Raw genomic sequence first — 20,306 nt, forward strand, 5'->3', positions numbered from 1 at the left:
GCTTGGCTATAGTGTTAGTATTCTAGCATCAGTATTATCATCAATAGAAGAATATCATCTATTGATTTATAATTCTAAGTAGAAAAAAATATTCTACTCATATGCGGTAGTATAGACAGGTCTAGGTCTAGTACACTGAATTAGAAAAAAAAATAAACTATTTAGGTTCTACTACCATAAAGAGCATTGGAAAATATTTATTGCCAAGACTGAAAAACCAGCAAAAGAAAAAAATGTACCTGTACCAGCGTCTCAAAATTTGTGAGCTGAATGGAAATCAAATTTCGATAAAAAAGCAGAGCACAACTTACTGAACTTACTGAAGTAGACTGTGAGCTAGCAACTACCAATGACATAAACAGAACTACAGAAAATGCATGACATCTCCTAAGGACACTGAATTGTTCTTAACCAAATCCTTTTTTAAGTACATGCAAATATGCAAATACATTTGGGGTAACAAGAACTCATGTTACTCATCTCACTTCAGCTAAGCAATTCTCAACAAAGCCTTTTTTTTTCTGGTGAACTAAACTTGAATTCTCCTGGTTCTGAACAATGCAACATTACAAAATTCTCGTAGCAGATTCCTACCGTGGCAGCGAAGCTCCAACAATGGCGAAGAAGGCGGCGAAATCAGTACAAGCTAAACCCAAGAGACTGGCTGATGAGGATGCCAAGCCCCATTGATATGGCCACGAGCGAGGCGGCCCATGTCAGCTTCTCCGTGATCCTAGGAACCCTCTCCCTGAGCGCCTCCGTACACGAGCCGATCAGGACGGTGTAGCTGCCCATGGCGACGACGGTGCCGACGAGGAACATGCCAAGAAACGCGGCGCCGGCGATGCGCGACGGGAGGGCGAGCGCCGGCAGGACCATCATGAGCGCGTCCGGCTGCAGGCCGTGCACGATGCCGGTGGCGAACGTGGCGAAGGTGATCTTCTTCCTGCTGGTTGGTAGCGCGTCGAGCGGGCCACGGTGGGCGGTGGTGGTGGTGGCGCAGTCGCCGCCGCCGTTCTCCAGCGCGACGCACGGCGTCGGCACCTCGGTGGCCTCCCGGATGCCGAGGGCGCCGATGACGAGCAGCGTGAGGCCGACGACGCGGGTGCCCCACGTCCGGATGACCTCGATGTGGAGGCGGTCCTTGAGGCTGAGGAACAGCAGGCCGAAGATGACCTGGCCGGCGTCGTGGCCGCAGCCCCAGAGCGCGCCCACGGCGGCGCTCTCCATCCGCGACCTCCCGATGGACAGCGGCGCCAGCGCGGCGAGGTGGTCCGGGCCGGAGAGCGTGTGCAGGCATCCCGCCAGGAAGCCCGTCCACGCGCTGCTTAGCAGCTCCGACTTGAAGATGCCACCTCCCGCATTCGCCGCGGAGTGGAACGACGCGAACGCCGGCGGCGCCAACGCCGGCTGAATCAGCGTCAGAACAATCGCCGTCAATAGAGTGGCAGCCGCAGCCGACGTCACCTGCCAGAGCGCACGAACAACGCCAAAACGCGTGAGCATCCATTGACAACCCGAATCACGTATCCGTTCTTCGCGAATTCTTGAACTCGTCACACGACGCAAATTACTCCAAGAACAGCACACACACCAGAAATCCAGAATCAATTCTTGGAAGAAGAAGAAACCCACATGAAAGACACCGGAGGGAAACGACAAACGGGGCGCTCACCTTGTGGAGGAAGCGTCGGCTCGCGGCGTTGGGCGGGGCAGCCTCGCCGGCGGCGGCGGGTGCCTCGGCAGGGCTGTCCACAGCCGCGAGGACCGGAGGCTGGTGTTGGTGGTGCCTGGAGAGGAGGAGCGAGGCGAGCGGCGGCCTGAAGCCGAACGCGGCGGCGCCTCCTCCGGCGCGGTTGGGAGGCGCGGCGGCGAGGGACGGCGGGCGGGAGGAGAAGGCGCGGGGCCGGGGAGGCGGGCGCGGGAGGAGCGGCGAAGAGATAAGCCTCTCCATTGCCATCGCTGCTGCTGCTGCCGCTGCGGCTTGGCTCGCGTCTCGTCTCGCGGGGGGGGGGGGGGGGGGGGGGGGGGGCGGGGTGGATTTTGCTGGGCCGGGGAGGGCATCCCAGCCGTCGCTCAGCGCCTCGAGATCCGTGCTCGGTATGACGTGGCCTGCCCGGGCCCAAGTTTCTTCCGCTTCTGTTCCTTCCGTTTTGGGCTGGGCCTTTCCCTTTCGTGGGCCTAAATCCTGAGCACTTCGGCTGAGGCTGATGGGCCATTTGGATGAGAACAAGTTCCGAGTGTACTGCAACTGCAATTAAGCTATCATTAATTTTGCATCAGCAAATTGATGCAAGATCTTCAGGACAAGATGAGAAGAATATGCTGCCCCCTTGCTGAGAGCCTGGGACTAATTCTCTGGAACAGCTTTGTAGGTGCGGTCTCATTGTCATGTTAGTGTACTCCGTGCAGTTATATAATTCTTGTCGTTAAAAGTATAATTGAAATTATTAACTTTAACTATTAATAAATTTTTAAAATATTTAGTTTGAACTATATGTAAAAATAAATATTTGTTTACTTTTTGTTATATTTTAATAAACAGTCTCACTCGAACATATATTTAGAAAACTGTGTCGTAATCCAAATAACCCCGACTTATAAAAATAAATATTTGTTTACTTTTTGCCTAATTGTTCTCCGCTGCTTTGATTGATTGTCCTGTCCATCCACTAGCCCAATTGAGTAAAGTGCAGCAACACACAACACACATAATTTTATTGGTTCCAGGTGACCAATTAAAGCCGTTTGCGAGATGTATCCATCACACGAAAACGTTTAGCGAGACCAAAAGGGTAGCTTAATTGCCCGGGTTTAATTTGCATCGATCATGGCTAGCTTGTCAGTTGACAGCTTCTCTGATTGCCGGCCACGTTGCCGATGCGCACTGCTGCTGCTGCCTGCTGGAGATTCTCTTGATCCGAATAATAATTCCACGAATGATCCTGTAGATTAATTCCTCTAGGAAAAGAAAATAATCGTGTGATCGATGGCCAGGCTTGATTGATGATTTAATCAGCAGAGATGGTGTCGCGCGCACTGTTACTCATATATATTACTGCTGCTCACTGATTTGGAAAGAGAGAATAATAAACTTATAAACACATGTTTGGTTTAATTACCATCAGCAGCATATTTGGTTTAATTACACCCTATTGTGATGTGGGTTACATATTCTTAAGAGTGGAATGCCGTTGGGACATGATATTTTATGTTGCTAATGTGACGCCGGCATAGTACCTATCATTACTTCAGTTTTAGATTGCTTAGCAAACAATAATACACTTATATCTAAATATTATCATTTAGTTATTTCAGTGGTTGTGTCTTAAAGTTTGAATTGATTGAAATTTCTACTTAACCAACTCTGAAATTATTGGAACAGTAAAAATTACTTCATGAATACCTTTTATTGTGATGTAAAATTTAAATTCTAGAAATAATAATATCTTGGAACGTAAGACGTAACATACACCGTGACAGATCTAGTATCCGAAGGTTAGAGAGGCTGATTACCTTCTTCCACCTTTAACTCCCTCTTCTTCCCCTTCCCTCTTCTCTATTTTCCAGAAGGAATCTAGCGTGTTTGGGAGGCTAGAGCCCCGCTAGCCCCCCGTAAATCCGCCCCTGAACTATCATGCCTAATTAGCCCTTTAGAGAGTTTGATATTACAAACACCAGATATATAGTATTACACATTTCGTGCTAATGCCGATTAATAATTCGTGAATAAAACTTTTATAAACATGTTCCTTATGATTTAGATTCAATATTGTAAAATAAACTATGATTTGAAAAATCTTAAAATTAACCTTAAATTTAAGGTTGAAAAATTAAATTATGGCTTATACGCAGAAGTATAAGCGAAAAGATGATGATGTAGTAAGTTTTATGGAGAAAATTAAGCATATTTCCACACTTAAAACTGGCTGAATAACACCTTAGCCTCTACTCCCATCGATACACGCTTGTAACATGGAAGTCAACACGTCCTAAATAAATTCAGTACTACTAAAATACACATAGAATCTATGGGTTAGACAGTGTTCCTGGCTCGTAAGCAAGCAATTAATCGCTAATCACTCTGGTCCAGGGCAGCGAGAGCTCCGGCCCATCCACGCTAAGCACATCTCCGCCGCCCACGTGTCCGTGCCGGCGCCACGGACGGCGCACAACGCACCGGCCGCACAGACCGCGCGGGGTTAAAACGGGTAGTAGCTTTCAAACACGGGGAGCGTGGCTGCCAGCGTGGGAGTAGGCGGGGCATTTCCCGCCACTCGCTCACGAACTCAAACTTACGGAATAGCCCCCTTCGATCGAGATAATTACAAACAGATCCATCTAGCTCTCCTACTAGCACATTTTACACAACCGATCAATCAAAGTGCCCCCTTTCGGTTTGAATCAGAAGGTTACTTCCCTTTTCAAAATATATGGCGTATTTTGTTCTGGTGGGACGAGAGTTTGATGAAAATTACTCCATTAATATATCACTTATGTAGCATAAAAATGTAATCATAATAAATATTTTTTAGTACAGATATACTAATTTTTATTTATGTCATAAAATATATATCTTAAATATACTAGTAGTAACCTTAGTCAAATAATTATCAAACAAAACGGTCCACATTTCTAACCTACTTCAAGTTGGGTCGACATATGTATGATTGAATATTTTTCTCTGCGTGTGCGTGGCATCTAATGACATGATAATGCATTATGGTATTATGAAAATATTAAATGGTTGTGCATTGGCCCATACGATCGCATTTATTTGTGTATCTTCTAGTGCAATTCATTTGGACCGTCCGTATATATATGCACGTGAATGGTGTATTTCATGACAAAGCATTGATTCGTTTATTTTTTTATCATCTATTTGTCCCTTTTTTTCTCAATCGAATATTAGACCGATGACTTGTGTCTTTTGATTGTCATACCCAATATAAACTCTTGGCATTCTATTTTCTACGTATATAACCAGTGAAACATTGGATATAGAATGGAAAAAAAATTTAAAAATGCATGCAAGTTGACATGGATGTTCATATCGATGCCATGGCAACATGAATATTATGCACTCTTATCTTTTCGCTTCTGCTTATAAGTTAAAATTTAAATTTATAATCTTAAATATGAAGTTGATTTTATGTTTTTTTTATCAAAGCTTATTTGTTAGTATTGTCTTTTAGACCACTAGAATATACACATATACTCCCTCCGATTTTTTTTGGCACCGTTGACTTTTTAATATATGTTTGGCCCTTCGTATTGTTCAAATTTTTTATAATTATTGACAATTTTATTATAATTTAATTTATTATTAAAGTAACTTTAAATATGATTTATAATTTTGTATATTTGGATAAAATTTTTAAATAAGATGAATGGTCCAAACGTATGTAAAAAATCAACAACGTCAAAAAAAACCCAGAGGAAGTATAAGGCCATGTTTGTTTGAGAGGGGTAAGTTAACTTACATCCGGCACAAAAAACATAGTAATAGATTAATAAATAAATAATTAATTATTAAAAAATATAAAATAAATTAATATGATTTTTTAAAACAACTTTTCTATAGAAAATTTTTAAAAATACACCGTTTAGTAGTTCGATAATCGTGCGCGAGAAAAAAAAGAGTATAAGTTAACTTAAAGGGGGCATGAACGCGGCTTAAGTTTTATCCAGAGATTACCTTTTTTTAAAAAATATGTCATTTATTTTTTTCGATCAAAAAGTCATCAAATCAACCATGGAAGAACAGGACAACCAGTCTCCAAATTTTCCAATCTTCCATGGACTCAAAAAGGACCCAAAAGTCAAGAAGCACAATTTAAACTAAACACAAGGTCTTGGACGACAAATCTGCTTGAAAAAGAAAAAGGCAAATATATTTGAAATAAATATGCAAAGTAGTTGGCGATTTAGTGGCTTATTACAATATACAAAATTAATCTCTATTGTCTTCTCTCTCCGCTTCCCCCGCCTCGCCGAAACCCTCTCCTCCCTCCTCCGCCTCTAGCCGGCCACCTCGCCGGCTCCGGCCGCCGCGGGGGAAGCGTCAGTCCCGGTGCCACGCCTTGCCTAGGTACCCTCGTTCCCCCTCCAGCGCCACCTCGCCCGCGGGAGATGGCTCATTGACGTGGCAGGGGAGACGGGACAGGACGGGGACCCCCGGCGGGTGGAGAATTCGAAATCCCCGAGGGTGACGATGATGAGCTCGTCGGCCTCGAGGAGGGAGGTGGCGAGGAGCTCTGAGGTGGGGCGCGCCGGCGGCGGCGAGCCCCCGAGGCCCTCCGCGGCGGCGATGGCGCGGAGCGGGGAGCTCACGAGGGGCTCGGCGGCGGCGGTGCGGCACGAGGGGTGGATGCTGCGGTACGGGCGGCGGAAGATCGGGAGGTCGTTCGTCCGCACGCGCTACTTCGTCCTCGACAACAAGCTGCTCGCCTACTACAAGAAGCAGCCCAAGGACAACATGGTATACGCATCCCGCAGCTTATGCTCTCTGATTCCGCTGCCGTAGTCGCGATGCGATCCATTTGCCGCAGTCTCGCAGAAAGCCCGTGCTACTCTTTTTTTTTGGTTTGCAAGAGCTTTTCATGAACTTTTCGCGGGATTTTCCTCACTTGTGGTGTAGTTTGCCCAATTGGTTGGAGTGGAGGATTCATTGCAGTTTGCAGCATGATGCGATTCATAGGCTTTAGGACCTTTGTGCCGTTAGTTCGGATTTTCGAGTGGTTTGACCGAGATGCGTTGTACATAGAAGCGCCCCTCTTATTTTATTGGTATGATTGTTGCAAACCGATGCCAATTGTTTAACTGTGAAGCTGAGTTGAAACTGTTCACATAATTGAATGCTTCTAATTTGAAGTGCTAATTAGTGGCATTGGGTACTTGGTAAGTGATTGGGTTTACTCTCTTTAACTATGAATCATTTATTGCAGTGTTTGATGTAAATTTACTGCTTCTGTAGATGCAAAGCATTTCACTAAGAGTAAGATTGTCTGAATGGGTCATAGATTCCGTTTCTTGTAAAAAGTCTCTTATAACTGCATTTTTTTTGATAGTAGGCCTTATTCAGAGGATTCTAGCCTAATAGGCTGCCATACTGGTATACTGAGTTTTAATTGCAAATCTGCAATATTCTGCTACAGGAGCATTGTGGCTGTTGTATTTGATTATTCAGAATTTGTGGATGAGCAGGTGCCAGTGAAGGCGCTTCAAATAGATGGAAATTGCCGAGTGGAAGATAGAGGTCTTAGAACACACCATGGGCAAGTAAGTTTTCTCTTCTCATGTTTAATTCATCTAGCATCATAGCATAAAGCATAAAATGCATGTTCTATTTTTAGTTGAGGGCACCTGGCGTACCATTTAATTTCTTTAAGGAAAAAATTCTTAATATCTTTTTTTAGAAGAAACCGAACTTTTGAGGGGTTCTGCTGTACTCATGACCTGTTGTTTTGATGTTCATTCCATCAGTACTATCATTTACTTCATATCTGTAGTAATTTTCCTATTTTGCAGATGGTCTATGTTCTGTGCATATACAACAAGAAAGAAAAAGAGGATCAAATCACGGTTCGTTACAATGCTAACTTGCAAGCTCAGAATATATTCCACTTTTGATCATTTACTTTTGATTGCACTTGCTGATACTTCGTCTGCAATATATAGCTTTTACCACTGAATGTTTTGGAAAAGCAAGTATGTAGGCTGTCTGTTAACTCTTTTCTTGTAGTTTATTTGTTGGTAATATATTTCTGTTGACCCAAAAGAGGGAGCGAGGCCCTTTCTGTATCATAGTTAGAAAGAAGGCTATGCCTGCTACTTTCGCTAGCATTTTAGCTTTTTAATTCCCTTGGCCTGCTTGATAATTGATTAGTGTTATGCAATTTATTTGCTCAATTTTAATTGACAGTAACACTACATATGGGAGAGATGCTGGAGGTCCTTTTGTGTGCACTCTTTCATTAGTATCCTATAACCTTTTTCTGACACAAATATCTACACAGTAAACTTGTTTATATATATTTTTTGAAAATTTGAACTTGTTTATATTATTGCATGTCACTATACCATCTTAATTTTACTATTATTCTTCTACAGATGGGTGCACATGATATTGAGGATGCCCTGGTCTGGAAAAAGAAGCTAGAGCTCCTCATTGATCAGGTGTAGTAAGTCCAACATACTGTAACAACATATAGCAATTGTTCTAAGCAATAAGGATATTTCAGTCTCCCTTTCATTAGTTTCTTTTTTAGCTATGGTGTGACTGAATTATATATTTTTGTACACAGTAGTGGAGACCATCCTAGAAGGTTCTCCCTTGTACTTATTAGATTCAAAAGAAGTCTATCAACAGCCAGTGTTTTCAATGATTCTATGTTGTGCCAATGAATTGTACTAGACATAACATCGGAGATATTCATTCTGCAGCAACAGGACACTATGACAGCTAAAAACCGTAAAGCTTTTGCCTCTCTGGACTTTGACATGGAGTTTGGAGGCCCACTATCGTTCTCTGATCGTGACAGTGGGCAAGTGATTTCATATTTTATCGAGCTGTATATTAGTCCTTCTGGTTAAAGTAATTGGAAATTTTGTTCTATAATAGACCGGAAGATGAAGAAGAGCCCCGTCCTACCTTGCTTCGCAGGACAACTATTGGCAATGGTAAACATACTCATTTGGCATAACTTTTTCATTAATATGTTATAATAGCCATGTGAGGAAACTTAAATATGCCATTTCTCCTTCTAGGTCCTCCTGATTCGGTACATGACTGGACTAAAGAGCCTGATATTGGGCTGTCAGATCAGAATGACACCAACCATGCTTACTCAAGAAAGAACTGGCGGCTACTTAAATGCCAGAATGGCAAGTCCACAGCCCTTTGCATAGACTATAGGACATGCATATAAGGGGATATTTTGAAATTTTGAATTAAAATTTAGGATTGTTCAAATGAAGTTACATTTAGAGTTTCCTGGTTTTATGATTGACAGGTTTGCGCATCTTTGAAGAACTTGTGGAGGTTGAATACCTTGTATGTACCTCTTACCTATATACTATTAGAGAGAGGCAGACATGCTAATGCTATGAGTAACCTTTTATGCCACGTCAATTGTACAGGCAAGAAGCTGTAGCCGATCAATGAGAGCTGTTGGTGTGGTGGAAGCCACATGTGAATCCATTTTTGGGCTAATAATGAGTATGGATGTAACACGATATGAGTAAGTGTGTGTTGTTTTACTTTCTACTTGCTTTTAACTGAATGTTGACCTCAGTATTATTTATGCTCCACTGTAGGTGGGATTGTAGCTTCCATTATGGGAGTTTAGTTGAAGAGGTTGATGGTCACACTGCAATACTATATCATCGGCTACAGCTGAACTGGTTTTCAATGTAACACCTTTTCTTGTACTGATTATTGACGTGAATATATATCATCTAGTTCTGTTATAACTTGCATGAGGATTGCATTCAATATCTTATTGAAAGTCTAAAGAAACTATCTGAGTATGAACTTTGTTTCATCTAGACTTCGGTGTAGAGTTTTTATGCTATGCATATATTGCACAATTTACTTGTTGGCATTACGTCTGCGCCCAATATGGCAGTGCCAACTGCCAAATCCATTATTAGTTTTGCTGTTTGGACAACTGTTGCTAAATTAAAATTGTATCGTGAAAACTTCTATGTGACAGGGCCATACTCCACAAGACTTGGGTTCTGTACTTTATATCGATATACACTGCATCACCTCAGATTTGGAATAACACAGTTCCATCTAATTTAATAACTGGACATGTAGGATGGTCTGGCCCCGTGATCTTTGTTATGTACGATATTGGCGGCGCAACGACGATGGAAGTTATGGTAAACTTTGGATTCTCCTTGTTGGTCACTTACATCATTCCGAAGCAACCTGTTTGATTCATTGTTTCTTAAATTTTCAGTTGTACTGTTCCGATCTACTGAACATCAGAACTGTGGTCCCCAACCAGGATTTGTGAGGGCTTTTATTGAAAGTAATTTGCCTTCTGCTTATCAGGATGCTTGATACATTAAAACAGAGTTTTCCCCACCTTTGTTTTTCCCCCTCTTAACTTCCTACTAGTTCAGGTGGAGGTTTCAAGATTTCTCCCCTCAAATGCATCAATGGGAGACCACGCACTCAAGTTCAACACCTTATGCAAATTGATCTAAGGGGATGGGGTGTCAACTATTTTTCATCATTCCAGTACCACTCTTTATTGCAGATGCTCAACTGTGTAGCTGGTACACAGTACAAACAATTCTTTTAACTTTTTTGGCATCTTAATTGCATGTTAATGCTAAGAAGGACATATGAATATTGTTATTTAACTACACAGTGTTCCTTTACCTTGATAGTATGTGTCCATCTTTGGTCTAACATTTACATCTATGTCCAGGATTGCGTGAGTACTTTTCCCAAACTGATGATATTCATCCAGTTCCGAGGATTCCCGTGATGAGTACTATGGCCACTGTGTCCTCATTGAAAAAGGATAAGAAACTCCAAGAAGCTGACCTAAAGACAAAACAAACTGATAACAAAAATTTGGATATGATAGATGAAGAGTCAGAAGAGGATGATGACTACCAAATCCCTGAAGCTAATCTGGAGGTCAAAAGACTAACTAGAGACACATTTGAGCTATTTTTGTAGTTTGCAGAAAGTTTTTTTTTTCTGTTGGTTCAATTAACACTAAAGTCTTATGCAATTCATGTACAGGAGCCTACCAGATCTGACAGTGATGCCAAGTACTCAGGTTTGTTCTTATAGTTTGATATTGTATAATTTGCCTAAACCATTCATTTTTTGCAAGGAAAATGATTAATCATTCTTAACCTGATCTTCTGCCATTATATTGGTTGATGCAGATCCAATAGATTTATCCTTTTTCTCGGGTATTATTCGTCAGGATGCAAACGAGAAAAGCCGTAACTGTTGGACAGTACCTGATAGCAAACTCTTTAAAGTTCGTAGTGAGAACTTTCCACATGACAAATCAAAGGTACAGACGTTAAAAGCAGCAGATGTTTTCCTAATATTGAAGTATTAGCAGGTAATTAGGAGTTTAGTAGTTTCCAATCTGAGCTACAGGTTCCTGCAACAAAGTACCTTATGGAGCTTGTAGCAATTGACTGGTTTAAGGACATCAAGCGTATGGATCATGTTGCTAGGCGGAAAGGATGTGCAGCTCAGGTAAGCAAATAGTTTATGGTTGTTTCACTCACTACCCATATTAAGTGCCTTCTTTCTGAAAGTCACTGTTACATGATTATGTCTATGCATGAAACACCAGTGTCTGATATGCAATTATGAAAAGCAGCATTTGAAAATTGGAATAATATAGGACTATTACTTTTTGCGGAACTGTTTGTTGTACCAGAAGAACTGTACTTTTAAATAAACAGACTTTCCACTCTTTTCATCAACCTTGTGGGTGCTATAAATATTTTTTTTATTGCATATTAAACTTACCTCATAGAAGCTTCATTGCTTCAGGTAGTTATTCTGGATTCTAGTACCGAGCACTTTGAATATGGACCTGACTACTTATATCTATCATGTGAACAGATAACCTTCTGTAAGATCTACATATGAGTGGAGATATGAACGTCGACACATTTTGACAGAATTATCTGGGCTGTATTTTAATTGATCTTTGTTTTAGACTTTTTCTGGCATAATTTGAAATTGGAAGTACCTGTCACTTTGCCATCACTCAGGATAGGGAATTTGAAGAGAATAGAGAGATGGTGCAATATCTCACAATTATGTTAACAAATTTGATATTTTTTGCCTGAAAAATTGTTGTGATGTTTAAGTGTTTTCCAGTTTGACTTTGTACTCATAAAACAGATATGGTACTGGTGATATCTACTTATCTGCATGAACTTAAGCGAGGTCCTAATAAAGTAATATACTCTACTCTTGTGTTATGATTGTCACTGAACTATTACCATTGTAGGTCGCTGCTGAGAAGGGGATGTTCACCTTTGTTGTAAACATACAAGTAAGATAATATTTCACTTTGATAAAATACCTGTATTGACATTTTTCTTATTAAACAATATGATTATTCTTTTCAACCATTTCTTTTTGTATAGCTAGCCTTCAGTTTGCCCTCAATACCAATTCATGTTCTGTGATTCTGTCTGTGCCTTGTGTATTCTGGTCACCCTGATTAGGTATGTGTGCATTTACAACAGATTCCTGGATCAAGCCATTACAGCTTGGTCCTCTATTTTGTTACAAGAACCTTGGAAAAAGGATCACTGTTGCAGCGTTTTGCTGATGGTGACGATGATTTCCGAAATAGCAGATTGAAGCTCATCCCATCTGTTCCGAAGGTCTGGTCTAACTTGAGGAGTGTGTAGTCCTGTTAAATTTATGGAAATTGCTATGCGTACGACCAAGTTGTACGACTTGCGTACGACTAAATTGATCAACGGCTGTAGCGCCACTCCTTTTATTGACCGATGGTTGCATGCTTTTAGTCGTACGGAAGTTGTACAACTTGGTCGTACGTATAGCAGCACTCTAAATTTATACTGAAGGCCTTTCTCACTTGAGCAAACTGATTTCTTCAGGGATCTTGGATAGTGAGACAAAGCGTTGGAAGTACTCCTTGCTTATTGGGAAAAGCTGTTGATTGCAGCTATATGCGTGGTCCAGAGTACATAGAAGTAAGACATTAAATATATATGCCTTAAATATAACACAGCTCGAATTCATTTTTTGTTATTTACGGGAGAAACACACCAATCGATCATGTAAATACATGGCAAAGTTGACATATGACCGAAGCAGCAGAACATTAGGTTGAGGTTCTTTATTAGGGCATCGGTTGAACAAACAGTTTTTAATTTGTGATATTGCTCTACAGGTAGATGTAGATATTGGTTCCTCAGCAGTGGCCAATGGTGTTCTGGGATTGGTGTTTGGCGTCGTTACTACTTTAATAGTTGATATGGCTTTTCTTATACAGGTATGTAACTCAGTAGCTCCCTCATTTTGTGTACTCTCCAAGATTCAGTTTGAACTTGAAGACCTCTATATTTCTCTACCTTATAAAAAGTATATTTCGACTGCAGCTCACATTGCTCTTACGCCTGCAGGCAAACACATATGACGAACTTCCTGAGCAACTTCTAGGTGCTGCAAGGCTATCCAATATCCAACCCAGCTCAGCAGTAGTTCCTCTACTTGATAATATATCTCCAGGGGAATGAAATCAACCGGAGCAGATCCTTTAATTCTTTGCTTGGAACCTCCATTTGTTCTGTTGCTGCGGCAGCAGTTGGCAGTTTGAGACAGCAAATGTGTGATCTTCAAGGCTGGAATGAAGCACGGCCAACTCCAGAATTCCTCCCGTCTGTCACTACAGTTTTCCAGATTTTCTGACACCAAATTATTCACTGCTAGTAGGTAGATTGCATATAGTATGTGGTTATACGGCATCATACAGAAAACCAATTCATGTACAACTCAGCGTACTCTGCTGCTTTCTTCCCTCTTTTCGTAGCCATTTTTTTTATCTGACATCTCAGTTAGATGCTTTCTTCCCCTCTTGGATGTAAATTAAACTAATCATTGCTTGGCCTTTGAGCTTATTGTATCTCCTACTTCTCGAAGCTTTAGGTCCCTTTGATTTGTAGGAAAAACATAGAAAATTTAGAGGATTTTAATCGTATGGGAAAAATTCCTATGAGAGTCTTTGAATCAAAGAATTGCATCCTACCCTTTCCTTTGAAATTCTTATGGATTGGAAAATCTTATGGAGATTTTGGAGGAAAATAAATATGAGATCCTACCTCATGTTTTCTTCTTCCCATAACTCTAAGCCCTTCTCAAATTTCTTTATTTTTTCTGTGGTCCAATCAAACGGCCATTCCTATGTTTTTTTGTGTTTTGCAATCCTTTGTTTTACACTTGTATTTCTATCAGAATCCTATGATTTTCTCATTTCTCTGTTTTTTTATTTCTGTGATTCAAAGTGGCCCTTAATGATCATAGCCATCTGGACACCTAATTCTGTGGATAATTTTTTTGGCGTGTAATTTGATTGTTTGAATTTAAACATTCTATTGTCACAGTAGGGAACTAGGAGTCAAATATCATTGTCGCCAATTTTTTCTAAGAGGAAATTGCACCTGCACAGGGTAGATGTTACATTGTTTCACTTTGCACCAAGTTAGTAGGCTATATGAAGAAAGGTGTAACTTTGCACTAGGTTCTACCATATAAATTTATGGAAATCTTGTAAAATATGGGTACAACTTATGGAACCCTTTTGAATTCAGATCATTCTTCATCAAATTCTGTTTGAATTTTATGAAATCTCATTAATTTTCTATAATTTTGATCACGTATCATAGTGTTAAGTGAAACTTATTTCAATACATATGCTGAACTTGGTGCAAAGTGAAATATTCTACATCTCTATTTTAAATAGATGACGCTGTTAACTTTCTATTACATGTTTAACCGTTTATCTTATATTCGATAATAAATCCAATCACAACAAAATAAATAATAATTACATAATTGTTTTGAACAAGATAAATGGTCATATATATAAAAATTCAACTTCTTCTTCATCTAAAATATAAATACGACTAGTTCTTCTTACCCGATGTAAAGTGAGGTTTACAATTTTTTTTTGTGTCACTGAAATTAAAATTTCAGAAGCACAAGCTGTTACTGTATGTGCCACCAACGATCTCACCAACCGGGCTTCATTGGGCCTAGCATTCGGCCCATAAAAGCCCTATAGCATTCGGCCCATAAACGATCTCACCTGCACACGAGCCCTACTGCTTTAAATTTGCAGGAATCATTCTCCCCACACTCCACTCTTCTAGACCCCCCCCGCTAGGGTTTTACCCTCCCCGCGATGGCGACCGCCGCCGCCGCCGCCGCAGCCGCGCGGAGGCTCCTCTCCCGCCGCGCCTCCTCCTTCTCGGCCTCCTCCGCCCTCCTCCGCCGCGGCCCCGCGGTGGCGGAGTCGCTGCTGCGCCCGGCCGCCGTGGCCGCCCGCGTCGGCTTCCTCCGCGGGTTTGCGCGGCGGCCGGGGGGAGACGGGTACTCCCCGATGCGCTCCGGTGGAGGCGGCGACCGCGCGCCGACGGAGATGGCCCCGCTGTTTCCCGGGTGCGACTACGAGCACTGGCTCATCGTGATGGACAAGCCGGGCGGGGAGGGCGCCACCAAGCAGCAGATGATTGACTGCTACATCCAGACCCTCGCCAAGGTTCTCGGAAGGTGAAAACTCTATCCGCCTATCCTTTTCTCCTCGATTTAGTTATGTTGGTTCGGAGTCCAACCAAGTTCTTATGTATGTTTGTGTGTCCTGCAGTGAGGAGGAGGCGAAGAAGAAGATCTACAACGTTTCCTGCGAGAGATACTTTGGCTTTGGGTGCGAGATCGATGAGGAGACGTCCAACAAGCTGGAAGGTTTGTTTGTCCGTGGTCTATGCTTTCGTTTTATGTATTCACAGAATGAAATTACTTCTAATGCGCTGTGTTAGTGTGTCTGATGCACTATGTGTTGTATTACAGGGCTACCTGGTGTTCTGTTCGTGCTCCCAGATTCCTATGTTGATCCTGAGCACAAGGACTATGGAGGTAGCTTTCTTGCACAACCTCACGCCTCTCTAGTTCTTCTTTAGGATACCGATGGCTTTGTCATCTCATATAACGACTAATTGGTTGCGTTTTAGATACCATCCTAATTGGTGATCTGATGAAGCCCCTATAGGCTATAGGCAATAGGTGCTTTCATTAATACTATGGAAGTGAAAATATGTCAGTAATTTGTCTGGGTACTGTGGTGGAGAAAATATTTCGGTATACGTGGCTTCCCATTCCTAAGCACACTGATGTTACACTAGTAGTCAGTCCATCTTGGCAAAGCTGTGAAGCCATATAGGCAATGCCCTGCTTTGAATGCTAATGGACTTACAAAAAATGTCTCTCTAACGGTTCAGTACCTTGGTAAAATGGGGTTCTGATCAGTAGAGATGAAACATTAGCAGCACATTTTACCACCTCTTGAGTTTTTTAGATTAATTCTAGTCTTTGAGATCTTTTTTTAGCTAAATCGCAACTCTTTCTCAAACCTGTAGTCCATCTTGGCAAAGTGGTGCAGCCTAATTGGCAATGTCTTGCTTTGAATGCTAATGGACTCATAGCAAGTATATCTCACGGTTCTGCGCCTTAGTAAAATGGGGTTCAGATCAGTGTAGATAGAGACACTAATTGCACATTTACTGCATTCCCTCTTAATTCTTGAGATGTGACCTATTCTTAAGAATTTGATATGTTGTCCACTCAACAACGCTAACTGATTTCTAGACTTCTAGTCCATCTTGGGAAAGTGTTGAAGCCTAATCGGCAATGTCTTGCTTTGAATGCTAATGGACTTATACCAATTTTATCTCATGGTTCTGTGCCTTAGCAAAATAGGGTTCAGATCAGTGTGGATAGAGACACTAATAGCGCATTACTGCCACTTCCCTCTTGATTCTTGATGTGTGACTATTCTTAAGAATTTGATATGTTGAGTGGCTAACTGATTTCTGGACTTCTAGTCCATCTTGGCAAAGCGGTGAAGCCTAATTGGCAATGTCTTGCTTTGAATGCTAATGGACTAATAGTAAATGTCTCTCCAACGGTTCTGCACCTCAAATAAAATGGGGTATAGGTCAGTGGGGATGAAACATGCCAACATGATCGTGTCACTGAACTACTGAAGATAGGGAAGTTGAAAATTTTCTGTATGACAAGTTAGAATTCATTCACGCTTGTTTCACTCTTGTTTCTTAGCTTCTTGAGCAAATGAATTTATCTGTGTACTTCCCATGGATTTGTGCAATGTTATGTAGTCCATCTTGGCAAAGCAAGATAGCTATTCAGGCAATGTCTTGTTTTGAATGCTAATGGACTTAAAGGAAACTCTTCTTTACTCTTCTGCCTTCAGTATGGTGAAGCCATGTGGATCAGTTGAGATGAAACATTAAAAATTTATTCGTGGTCATTTGCTTTTACCTTTTACGTTTCAGACATCAGAAGTAATATAAAATGCTTCATTATATTTTTGATTAATCTAGTATGTTGACAGTATATATACACTATATGCTGAACAAAATCTCACATTGATCTTGGATTGATAATTTGATGTCTTGCTAGATGTCTACATGCTTTGGTGGGATGAGTTGATATTCTGCATTCTGATTATTTTTTGCGGGAATAACCGAACTCATGCCATATAATCTATTTTGTTCTGCAGCTGAGCTCTTTGTTAATGGAGAGATTATTCAGAGGTCTCCGGAGAGGCAGAGGCGGGTAGAACCTGTGCCACAGAGAGCATCAGATAGGCCTCGGTACAATGACAGGACCCGATACGCCCGGAGGAGGGAGAACCAACGATGATCTGATGATCAGATGCCAAATAACAAGGCCTGGTTGGCTTGACGCCACCTCAGTCTAGAAACCATGGTAGCATCTATTGAATGGAACGATCTACGAATTGCTTGTTCACAAACATCATGGAATCTTAAAGAGTCTGTCGCTGGTATTTCTATCGTTTTTATGCTGGTGATTCGCACATCATGGATGTATGGCATTCTGTAATTACTGGAGAACTTGGAAAGCACCTGGCTTGGAATGCATTGCTGCTGATGAACCCTGCAGCTCTATGCACACATGTAAATCAGTTTGATGATTTTCACTGTGACCTCCATTTATTATCTAATCTGAAATACGTTGTGATTCATCCTTCTCTGTAGGAATTTTCATACTCCTGTTTCAAAATATAATCATTTTGAAACATAGGCGTATTTGTAGTTGCTCTATAGTACTATAAAAGAGAGTGAAATCTGTAATCCGCCATCCTACCAACTCTCCAAATCCGAACATGTGGCAACCCAACGCACTACAAACAATCTCCAAATTTAAATATGCAGGATTACTTACTGTCCTTTAAGCATTCTCTCCGTCCTTTAAGCATTCTAGCTTAGAGTAAGATTAATAATATATCTTAGAGTAAGATTGATAATGTAGTCAACTACTCGTTGGTTAATATAATAAGTTGGGTATATATTCATACTTAATATTAGTGCACGATCTATCTCATCTGTGCTACATCTCTTCCCCTGTACATAAGCTCACATATGTGGTTACATCACACTAGTGTAACCCCTCTTTAAAAACTTGACAATAAAAACCTTTGATATGATGTGAATTATTGTACTCCCTCTTAAAAATAAAAACCTTTGATATGATGTGAATTATTGTACTCCCTCTTAAAAGAACTTTACAATAAAATCTTTAATTAAATGGATGTGAATTTCAAATAAATTATATATGTGATCATACGAAGGTTTTAATATTATAACAATAGATTTTTCAACGCGTCGGTACGATGGTTTTCGGAACAAGTCCACTTCATTCCGTATTTAGGTTCGTCTAATTAACCCTCACCTATGTGGGGTAGTATTTAGTACTAATTGATATGACAAATTTCATTGTTGAATTTTGAGTTTGACTCCCACCAAATCAACTCCTAATTTAATTTTGGGAAGAATTCGTTTGCAATTTTTATTAGTGCGATTAATCCTCAGCGTTGGTTGATTTCGCGTACAACTCGACGATTTTATCCTGCGAGAAATCTGTGAAATAGCCTTTGCCGACGGAGAGGCCCTCGCCGCCGGCGAGCCGCTCCACCATGCCCTGCACCTGCTCGGCCCCGACGCTCGCCGGGTCAAGCAGGTTGCAGGCGACCTCCACGACGCCGTCGCCGTGCGCGAGCCCCATCGCCTGCACGGAACGGAGCCCGCCGCCGCGCTCGCTGACGGCGCGGGCGATCCGCCTCGCCGCCTCCACGTCGGCGGTGTAGACGGGGACGTTGTAGTTGTCGACCCACCCGGTGGCGCCGACGACCACCACGCCCTTGGATCTCGCCGACCCCTCCGACGGGCCGGCGTCGGGGGCGACGGGTAGGGTGTGCGTGTCCGGTGCCCCCCTCCATTGGTCGCCGGAGGAGTTGGGCTTGAAGTAGCCGAGCTGCCTCCTGATGGTGGCCAGTGTCCTCCCCTCCCGGTGCGCCGCGCCGTACAGAAACGTCGGCACTGCGGCGAGCCCACCATTAGAACCCACCATCTTTCTTGGAGGGAGAATCAATTAAGGAGAAGAGGACCAACCAACCAACCTTGGAGCTTGTCTCCGATGTCGGATGCCACGTCTCCGGCGAGGTCAGCGACGTGGCGGAGCGAGGCCTGCGCCAGCGGGTGGAAGCAGATGTGGTCGACGGCGCCGAGGCGCGGGTGCGTGCCGGCGTGGGCGCCGAAGTCGATGGCCTCGAGCGCCGCCCTGACCATGCCGAACACGGCGTGCCGCAGCGGCGACGGCGGCCGCGCCGGGAGGAGGGGCGCGACGAGCGTGTAGCCGACCCGGTTGTAGGCGTCGTCGGTGAAGCGGTTGACGAGGACGGCGCCGGCGCCGGCGCCCGCGCGCGCCGCCTGCTCGATGGCGCGCAGGGCGGAGGCGTTGCGGCTCTCGGAGATGTAGAGCTTGCAGCACGCCAGCATCGTGGGCCTCATCGCCATCGCCATCGCCATCGTCGTCATCTCATCCTGCTTTCTTCTGCGAGATGATCCACCGGCATTTGTTCTTGTGTGTGGACAGAATTCAGCAACGTTTGCAGTATTGGGATTCGACGAAATTTGATGATTTTTTAAAACCGAAATCGGAGTGATTCATGTGAGGTTTCCATCGTATCAAATATTTGAAACAAATCTGACCTATTCGAACGAAATTTGACACAGCAAGCGGTTGGGGACCACAAAATTCAAAGGAAATTGTGAGCACTGCTAGCTAGGCAAAAAATGCGAGAAAACAAACTTGATTGCTTATCAGAATTGATCAGTCAGTTTTTATTCAGCATTGCTCTCTTTGGTAGCTTATCTGAAAAACAAAGTTGATATCATGATGTCAATGCAAAAACATAAAAAAAAATTTGGTGTTTGTTTGCTTGCTGCTTGTTGCTGGCACCTGTGGGTAGTGAGAAATGACATGATCTTTAGAGAAATTTTGCTTCAATCTCCCTCACATATTATCTTTCGCATTATTTGTTCTCTTATGCAGTGGAAGGCTTTGTTGAAGGAATCTGAGCTCTCTTTGATGGAGGAGTGGATCTCGAGACTCCAAATGACTTCTAGGAGGATTCAGCGGTCAAGAAATGGTGTCGGTTGAAAGAAAGTGT

At 42.4% G+C, this 20,306-nt stretch overlaps 4 protein-coding genes across 4 annotated transcripts; 2 read left to right on the top strand and 2 right to left on the bottom strand.

Moving 5' to 3' along the window:
- Window positions 1-385: 385 nt before the first annotated feature.
- LOC102722223 lies at window positions 386-1,996 on the bottom strand. Its single transcript, XM_040525016.1, has 2 exons — window positions 1,676-1,996; window positions 386-1,467 (listed from the first exon to the last, which is right to left on the bottom strand). Exons 1-2 carry the CDS (start codon window positions 1,958-1,960, stop codon window positions 637-639), a joined length of 1,116 nt encoding a protein of 371 aa, XP_040380950.1. The 5' UTR covers window positions 1,961-1,996; the 3' UTR covers window positions 386-636.
- Window positions 1,997-5,980: 3,984 nt separating this feature from the next.
- Window positions 5,981-13,736, top strand: LOC102709372 (protein ENHANCED DISEASE RESISTANCE 2-like). The gene is made up of 22 exons (XM_015838885.2): window positions 5,981-6,481; window positions 7,207-7,281; window positions 7,531-7,584; window positions 8,113-8,178; window positions 8,446-8,546; window positions 8,624-8,682; window positions 8,770-8,886; window positions 9,015-9,055; window positions 9,142-9,242; window positions 9,319-9,414; window positions 9,824-9,888; window positions 9,969-10,040; window positions 10,135-10,290; window positions 10,446-10,660; window positions 10,769-10,805; window positions 10,918-11,051; window positions 11,141-11,242; window positions 12,012-12,056; window positions 12,253-12,393; window positions 12,634-12,729; window positions 12,930-13,031; window positions 13,162-13,736. The coding sequence occupies exons 1-22, from the start codon at window positions 6,215-6,217 to the stop codon at window positions 13,273-13,275; spliced, it is 2,256 nt and encodes a 751-aa protein (XP_015694371.2). The 5' UTR covers window positions 5,981-6,214; the 3' UTR covers window positions 13,276-13,736.
- Window positions 13,737-14,914: 1,178 nt separating this feature from the next.
- LOC102722502 (multiple organellar RNA editing factor 2, chloroplastic) lies at window positions 14,915-17,819 on the top strand. Its single transcript, XM_006656510.3, has 4 exons — window positions 14,915-15,307; window positions 15,402-15,499; window positions 15,605-15,670; window positions 17,334-17,819. The coding sequence occupies exons 1-4, from the start codon at window positions 14,940-14,942 to the stop codon at window positions 17,474-17,476; spliced, it is 675 nt and encodes a 224-aa protein (XP_006656573.2). The 5' UTR covers window positions 14,915-14,939; the 3' UTR covers window positions 17,477-17,819.
- A 322-nt stretch (window positions 17,820-18,141) lies between these two features.
- LOC102722777 (glutamate formimidoyltransferase) lies at window positions 18,142-19,718 on the bottom strand. The gene is made up of 2 exons (XM_040524975.1): window positions 19,254-19,718; window positions 18,142-19,173 (listed from the first exon to the last, which is right to left on the bottom strand). The coding sequence occupies exons 1-2, from the start codon at window positions 19,669-19,671 to the stop codon at window positions 18,656-18,658; spliced, it is 936 nt and encodes a 311-aa protein (XP_040380909.1). The 5' UTR covers window positions 19,672-19,718; the 3' UTR covers window positions 18,142-18,655.
- Between the last annotated feature and the right edge of the window lie 588 nt (window positions 19,719-20,306).

Source organism: Oryza brachyantha, chromosome 6 (assembly GCF_000231095.2).
Source record: "Oryza brachyantha chromosome 6, ObraRS2, whole genome shotgun sequence".
NCBI lineage: Eukaryota > Viridiplantae > Streptophyta > Magnoliopsida > Poales > Poaceae > Oryza > Oryza brachyantha.